The sequence below is a fragment of the Setaria italica genome, chromosome III, assembly GCF_000263155.2.
Source record: "Setaria italica strain Yugu1 chromosome III, Setaria_italica_v2.0, whole genome shotgun sequence".
Lineage (NCBI taxonomy): Eukaryota > Viridiplantae > Streptophyta > Magnoliopsida > Poales > Poaceae > Setaria > Setaria italica.
In genome coordinates, this window is record NC_028452.1 from 8,088,010 (window position 1) to 8,095,806 (window position 7,797).

The 7,797-nt window shown below is 54.5% G+C and overlaps 1 protein-coding gene across 1 annotated transcript; it reads left to right on the top strand.

Annotated features, from left to right (window-relative positions):
• Positions 1 to 1,426: 1,426 nt before the first annotated feature.
• LOC101786422 lies at positions 1,427 to 7,199 on the top strand. Its single transcript, XM_022825148.1, is given in 13 exon segments — positions 1,427 to 2,148; positions 2,303 to 2,471; positions 2,824 to 2,960; positions 3,084 to 3,285; positions 3,409 to 3,647; positions 3,755 to 3,832; positions 3,924 to 4,153; positions 4,245 to 4,387; positions 4,491 to 4,660; positions 4,754 to 5,173; positions 5,255 to 5,310; positions 5,417 to 5,975; positions 5,978 to 7,199. Coding segments are annotated over 13 exon segments (3,519 nt in total). The 5' UTR covers positions 1,427 to 1,914; the 3' UTR covers positions 6,860 to 7,199.
• Positions 7,200 to 7,797: the final 598 nt, after the last annotated feature.

A 7,797-nucleotide genomic window follows, 5' to 3' on the forward strand; every position in this document is an offset into this window, starting at 1 on the left:
GTAGCACCACATTGTCAAATCATGGACTAATTAGGCTTAATAGATTCGTCTCGCGATTTAGCCTAGGGGTTATGCAATTAGTTTTGTAATTAGGCTATGTTTAATACTCCTAATTAGTGTCTAAACATCCGATGTGACATGTGCTAAAATTTAGCATATGCCTTCCAAACACCCCCAAGTGTATATAGTAGTGTAACGTGATGGTGACCACCCCCAATTGCCTTGAAAATCTGAAGGAGCAAGGTTACCCGTCTCAGTGCACATAGATGAACCCTCTTTTCCTGCTTTTCCCACCCCCTACTGGGCTTTCATGAAACAAGTTCGAGGCCAGGCAGGTTTTGGCATTATATTCTTCTGCTGTTAATTGATCGTAATGGTTCGTGCAAGATGCCAGCAGTTTCCTTGTGGCCATGGCCGTCCAACACCACGGTATGTGTCTGCTCTATGGCTGCAGCAGTAGCAGTAGAAATGCCTTTTTTTTTTGTAATTACAGCAGAATAAATTTTGGCACTGCTGCATCGATAAAATTAAAATAGTTGAATAGTTGCTGGCACGGCAGCAGTGAAGAATATAGAAATGGAAATTAGCTCAACTGCAATGTGGTGGCGGCTTCCTCTTGTGCATGTGCATTCATGTCACTCCCTGCCCAGGGCCAGCAGCAGCTTACTTAGATCAGCTCATCTCAGATTTGATTCCCAGTGTAATTTTTAAAAAGTATTTGCTGGAAGTGGCAGACAGATACAGGCCCCAGCTTGCAATTCTTACGGGACCATCAGGTATGTGCGTTTTGGGCACCATTTTGCCTTGCTGTGGTAAAACTAGCCCATGACAGCAACTGCAAGAGAGAGTTGCGTGAACACAGGACAGGTTCACGATGCTGTTTTACAAAAGAATCAGTCAGTTTGTTTCAAACCTGACCTTGATGGTATTAGGAGACGGGCCCGGTTTCATCTGCTTCTGCATTTGCTGCACAAGGGAAGAGGCAGAAGAAGGCAGTCCCCATCGATGAGGCATGCAATGCTATCCTGAATCAATGGCTGAGCAGAGAGCAGATCCCAGCATTTTCGAATAGCTAGTAACATTTTCAAGGCTGGGATGTGCATGTGTTACAGCAGCTGCCACAGCTCAATCATTCATGATTGGATCGATTATACACGCACATCGCTGCAGATTTGTCCGGGAACAGGCAGATCCATTCGAATCGTTCTCTTGCTCCTATCCGTCGATCTGTAACCAACCAGTGATGGTGAAAGCAGCGATGGGGAGAGGAGATAGATGGTTGCAAGAGAGGGGAGCGGATGACGAAAGGAAGGGGAGACGAGGACGAGGGCGCGCCACCGGACCACCAGACAGGAATAGCAGAAACCACCAAAATTCCCAGTGGGATACAGTTTGGCCGCTCTACTCCTCATAGATCATCATCATCTCCCCCCGGCCGGCCCAGCGCAAGGCGAGACCACAGCCAGCCGAGCCCGAGCCCATCACATGCCATCGCCACTTCGCCCTTGTTCTCTCCCTTCGCCTGCCACATCTTCTTCTTCCTCACGTAGTCACGTACACTCACTGCCGCGGCGTCGTTTAACCTTTCACCTGAGCCTACCTACCTGTACCTGCCTCCTGGACCTCCATTGCTCGCTCACTGCTCCGGTTCCTCGGGGAAGCAAGCACACATGGTGCGCACGCACGGCTCGGCGGCATCGCATTCACTTCCCTGCCCGGCCCCGGGGGGTCTGCGTCCTCCCTGCCAACGCATTCACTAGCTAGCTGCTGCTGAGTGCTGCCAGAGCTACCTCGCACTGTGCCGCTGCCTGCTCTCCTCGTCCTGCTGCAGCGCCAGCACTAGTCCTAGATAGCCCTGCTCCAACTGAGCTAGCAGCTGGGTGGCGGTACATAACGAGAAAAGGGGGAGGACAGATGGTGTGGAAGAGCTGGGGCGCCATTGCGCTGCTTCTGCCCGCCATTGTCGCGCTCGTCCTTGCCGTGGCCCCGCCGCTCTGCTCCGGCGCCGCCGATGTCGCCGTCGGCTTCTCCGCCGCCCCGCCCCGCGTCTCCAGGTCGCCGTCCGCCGCCTTCGCCTTCCGCGTCGCGCTGACCACCGGCGGCGGCGGCGGCGGCGGGCCGTGCGGCGACTGCACCGTCACCTGCCTGGTTAGTCATAGGGGTCTTGTCGACCTCACTGTTTATGGTCTCGGGAGGAGTCGAAAAGAGCAATTAATTAGCCGATAATGCATCTTAATCTCCGGTGGGCCGGGAAGATCGAGTGCTAATAAGGATGCTTGTGGTTGGCATGGCATGTACGCAGCTGGACGGCGGGACGGCGTCGGCCTGCGGCGGGTCTGGGAACGGCGGCGGCAACGGGACGGAGACGGTGAGCTATGCAGGGCTCGACGACGGGAACCACACCTTGGCGGTGTGCGCGACCCGAGGAGGAGGGCAGAGCCCGACCTGCGCCACCTACGCATGGGATGTTGGTTAAGTAACAGCCTCCCCTCCCCACTGTCAACTGAAATACTAGGCCTCAATTACATTCCCGCTGCTGCCTGCTATCTCTTCCTTGCTTTACTCAAAACTTTACGTCATTTACTCATTTACTGCTTACTGTACATGCTTGCATTTGAACTCTGAAGCATATGCAAACTACCACCACCAGTACTTTCAGTTCTTGTTCAGACATGTCCTTGATCACCCCGTACTAGACAGAGTTTTTACCTGTACGTCATGCTAGTAATAAGTACTTCTATGAAAGATTTTTTTTAAAAAAAAAGATGCTTCAAGGGAATGGCTGTGCACATGCATGACCCGATGTGTACCTGCCCCGTGCAGACACTGTCCCCCCGACGGCGTCCGTCTCGGCGGGGTCGGCGGCGTTCACGAGCGCGCCCAACGTGTCGGCGCTCGTCTCCTTCACCGAGCCCTGCCCCGGCAATGGCGGATTCGTCTGCAACGACACCTACTGCAATGTACCCTGCCCCTCCGATCCTGCCAAAAACACTCGCATTGATTGGTCAATGGTGATCAGATCATCTGCTTAGATTCCTCCTGAAACTAACCGCACGTGCATTGTTCCCTGCTCGCGCCTGCAGCTCGTCGTGTACGGCCCCGGCCGCGTGGAGCCGTCCACCCTCCAGGAGCTCCGCCCCGGCCTGCTCTACTCCGTCGCCGTCGCCATCTCGCCGGAGGCCCAGTACGGCCGGATCATCCTCCTCATGGGCAGGGGCTTCTGCACGGACGCCGCCGGCCACCCCTTCACCAGGACGGCCAACTCCACCTTCACTCTGCATTTCGGTACGCCGACGAGGATCCATTGCTGCCATGCTTGCTAACGCTACGCTAGGCCTGCCGAGAGTTGTAAGGGCTCTGCTCTGATGGCATCCTCTCCTTCTCCGGCCACTCGTCGGAACGTTTCAGATCGAAGGGATGACTCCATGAACATCACCGCCACCGTCCCCGAAAAGATGCTGCAGATACAGGGCGTCACGAGGCTGGTCCAAGCCACCAACGATGAGAAGGACCTGAGGGTGTACCTCTCCTTCGCTCAGCCGGTGCTCAATTCGTCTCAAGAAATTCTGACTGCACTCACGGCAACTGGTGCCATACTGACGCCGACCAAAAGAAGCACCCTGGGGAATCGCCGGTTTGGCTATGTTGTAAGTTCAGATTCTTCATCAGTTACAGCTGCTGCTTCATTTCGTCCGTATATATTTTTCGACTGATGCCTGGTTAAAGGAAATTACCCTATTCGTTATGTATCTAGGTGAACAAGATATCGGACACCGCGATTGTGACTCTTGCCCTCGATGCGAGTTCTATAATCAGCAGGCAAGGGACTCCGGTTAGTTCAGCGGAGCCATTCACATTTCTTTATGGTTAGCCACTATCTGTTCGGTTCAATATACTGCACAGCTACTTGTATGTATTTTCAGATGCTGCCTAGCTGCAAAATGTGGGATAAGATTTTGGACCCATGGTTACATTTACCACCTTTTTTTCCCTGCTTGGTGTCGTCGTTAGATACACACAGACCTTCGGTTAAACTCTGCACATCAACTTGGAGGACTAGTTCTCGCGACATCCAGGTTTTGGTAAAGTTTGCAGAGCCTATGTTCAACTTCAGCTCCTCATCAGTGCAGGTTTCTGGGGGCAATGTACTGAGGCAAGATAAGATAAACCCAATACGATCTTAAATAAATGACTTCCCTTTTTCGCCTTGAAGATCAATGTCTCATGGTTCGTTTTGCTTTCAGCTTTCATGAAGCCAGTAAGAGCATGTACGCGCTTCGGGTGCAGGCGGTCGACAAGCTGGTGTCCGTCCAGGTCGCTGAAAATGCAGCCCAGGACGTGGCTGGAAACCCCAGCCTAGCATCAGACCGTCTTGAAGTGAGGCACTGTATGAACATTTTCCCCGCTTCGTAGTTAATTATGAGATGTGCAACAGTTAATCTTGACTTACAGACTCATTGGCCGGCACAATTGGTACCATGTATCTTCAGATTCTGTGCCCGCGTCATCGTCATCGATTGCGGCCATCACCACTATCATCTTCGTGGCAACTGCTGTTGTTGCCACGCTCCTCACCGTCTCGACATCGTCGCTCCTCGCTTCAGGAGCTATCCCAAGACCCTGCTCCTATATGATCTCGGAGCCATCAAGAAATCTGTTGGTACGTTTGCCGTCAATACGGGCTTTTCATGGTTCACAAAGCAGACCACAGCTAGCAGTATGCTGATGGACCATCTGATGTTTTGAATTTCAGAGAATGGCATGCCACATCCAAATCTTTGCTCTGTCGAGATGGCTGTCAGTTAATCTGCCAATTGAGTACTACGAGTTTGCAAAGGGGATAGAATGGAGCATCCCATACATGCGCCTTCCATGGGAGGGCCCAGGTGCAGATCCATTCCTGGGCTACTCCACAATGCCTGCCATTGCATTCTCGGAGCTGCTCGACAGGAGCGCCGTAGGGGCTGCTAACATCTCCTATCCCCGAGCACAAGGTCAGCCGGTGATGCCAACGCAAATCCCATCGGATCCGGTATTACCAACGGAACTCCCGGGAGATGGGAGCCCGATAATGCCGATGCAAACTCCGGGAGACGCAACGCCGGTGATGCCAATGCAAATCCCGTTGGATGGGACGCCGCTGACTGCAATGGAGTACCGGTCCTTCTTTGAGGTTGGTTGGTTATTCTGGTGGTTCTACCACTTCGATCACTTGTAAGTTCTGATGGAGGCTGAATAAAGGAAAACGTTGCAGAACCCGGACATGAAGCCTGAAGCACAGATTATCATGAAGCTGCAAGATTTGGACGGGTAAGAATTGCATTGAGGCTTTTCTTTGTGCAACGATGGATCAAGGACATATCAAGAAACTAAGCATTCCTTGCAATTCTGTGTTTGTAAACATATGCGTATGCAGGTGGAAGTACTTTGGCAGGAACATGTTCTGGCTGGGCGTGATCGGGGGTGGCCTCATCCTGCTGCACCTCCTCACCCTCCTCTACTTCAAGCTGAGGTACCGGGGCAGGGAGGGGCGGCACGGCCACGGGGCGCTGGTGCTCCCTAGGCTGGAGATCATGGTGGCCGTCCTCGCCGCGCCGTGCATCGCCCAGGCGGCGGCGGCGGTGATCAGGGGCGGCACCGCGGGGCGCCTGGCGGCGGGGATCGCGCTGACCGGCTTGCTGACGGCGCTTCTGGTGGGCCTGCTGCTGTTCCTGTCGCTGGGCATCACCATGGGCAGGCTGCTGCAGTACAAGGAGGTGCACCGGGAGGGGCAGGAGTACCACTGGTACCAGGAGCTCGTCCGCCGCACGCTGGGCCCCGGCAAGCGCGGCCAGTGGACGTGGAAGGACCCGCGCCGCGCCGCCTGGCTGGTCAAGCTCGGCCCGCTCTTCGAAGACCTGCGGGGCCCGCCTAAGTCCATGCTGACGCAGATCGGCGGCGGCGGCGGCGGCGGCGGGAAGCGCGCCGGTGGTGGCGCGGGAGGCGGAGGAGGAGGGGGGCGGATCATGGAGACGAGGACGAGGACGCGGAGGCGCCCGTGATCCAGAAGTGTCGGCGTGCTCGCATCTACTTCACGCTGCTGGAGTCGGTGAAGCGCGTGGCGGTGGGCATCGTGGCCGGCGCGCACGCGTCGTCGGGGCGGCCGTCGCGCGCGCACGCCGTGGCGGTCGTCGCGATCGCGGCGTTCCAGCTCTTCTTCATGGTGCTCAAGAAGCCCTTCATCAGGAAGCGGGTGCAGCTGGTGGAGATCCTGTCGGTGGCCAGCGAGGTGCTCGTCTTCGCGGCGTGCCTGGCGCTCATCGACCAGAGCAGGAGCGGCGCAGACGGCGGGTGGCTGCCCGACGGTGAGGCGCGCGGCGTGGGGCTGGCGATGCTGGGCGCCTTCGCGCTGGGGTTTGCGGCGCAGGCGTGCAACGAGTGGGCCGCGCTGCTCCGGCAGGTGCGGCTCCTGAGCGCGGACCGGAGCTCGCTCCTGGACGGCGCCAAGACGGCGAGCCTGGGGCTGCTGCTGCTGGTGCTGCCGTCGTCGGTGCTCGGCGACCGGGTGGCGGTGAACCACCCGCAGGACACGCCGCCGCCGGACGGTGGCGGAGCCGGGGAGAGCGTGTCGACGTCGACCCCCGGAGAGGGGGCCAGGGGCGAGAGCGAGGGTTCCAGGGGATCCTCGAACGAGCGGTGGTGGCTTCGGCAGCTGCGGGAGATGGCCAAGGCGAGCTTCAGCAAGGAGGGCGGCGCCGCCGCCACCACCGGTGGGGAGGAGGAGGCGTCCACCAGTGGCACCAAGTCGAGGAGTGGGGAGTGGAAGGCCAAGTCGAGGGGCCTCTACAACGACCTGGAAGCCATCTTCTCCAACAGGTGAGCCTATATGCCCTCCATTGTTGCAGGGCAGGCGAGCGCGGGAAATGAATGAAAAGCCTCTGATTCAACATGAATGTTCTGTTCTCTGTGTTATAGCGTCTTGTGAATTCGACTGGTCAGTCGATCTTCTAGGAGGAAAAGATGGTGTAGATGGTGATTAAATTTTTGCTCTGCGACGAAACAATGAATTAGCTTAGATTGGCTCGCTCATTAGATATTTGAAGTGAAGCTTGTGAGTTGTGAGGAAGTGCTTTACCTCAGTCCTCACTTCTCAGTATGCACTATGCACTGTGCCATTAGTTGTTGCCGGCCGGCAAGGACGCTACAAACTCGTTGGCCAACGTCTCCGATTCTCCGAATGCTCACACACACAGGGGCATGCCTTTTGTCCTTCATGCTCGTTTCTGTCCTTGATGACGCTATCCCGATACTATGAACATAAAAATTTATTTAAGTTGATGAAGTGCATTGGAAATAATGTTAATAAGTCCGTTCAAATTTGTAAAAAGTTAATTAAATTAAATATTCTAGGCTTCGATATGTAATACAAATCTTGTATACAAATATATTTTTTGTATAAACAAATGTGACCCTGATGCTGTTAGGCAAGTGGCGACTGGAGTGCGTTCTTTGTTATTAGCCAATTTGGTTTCGAGACTTGCATCCTCTTAATTAAGTGGGGATTGTTTGATCTTCTTGACAATTTTTTTATATTATTAGGGGGAAAATGATTCTAAGATCTGTTTGGATCCATCCAACTAAATAATTAGAGGTGTTCCGACCCACTAGCTAAATGATAGGTGAAAAGATATTTGTCTATCCTATCCCTCACTTCCGTTTTAAATACTTTTCTCGAGGAAGGTGGAAGGGCAGTTTGATCTTTTTATCACTTTAGCTGCGTTCGGATGGGTTCAACGAGTTGAAGGAATCTTTTTTTTA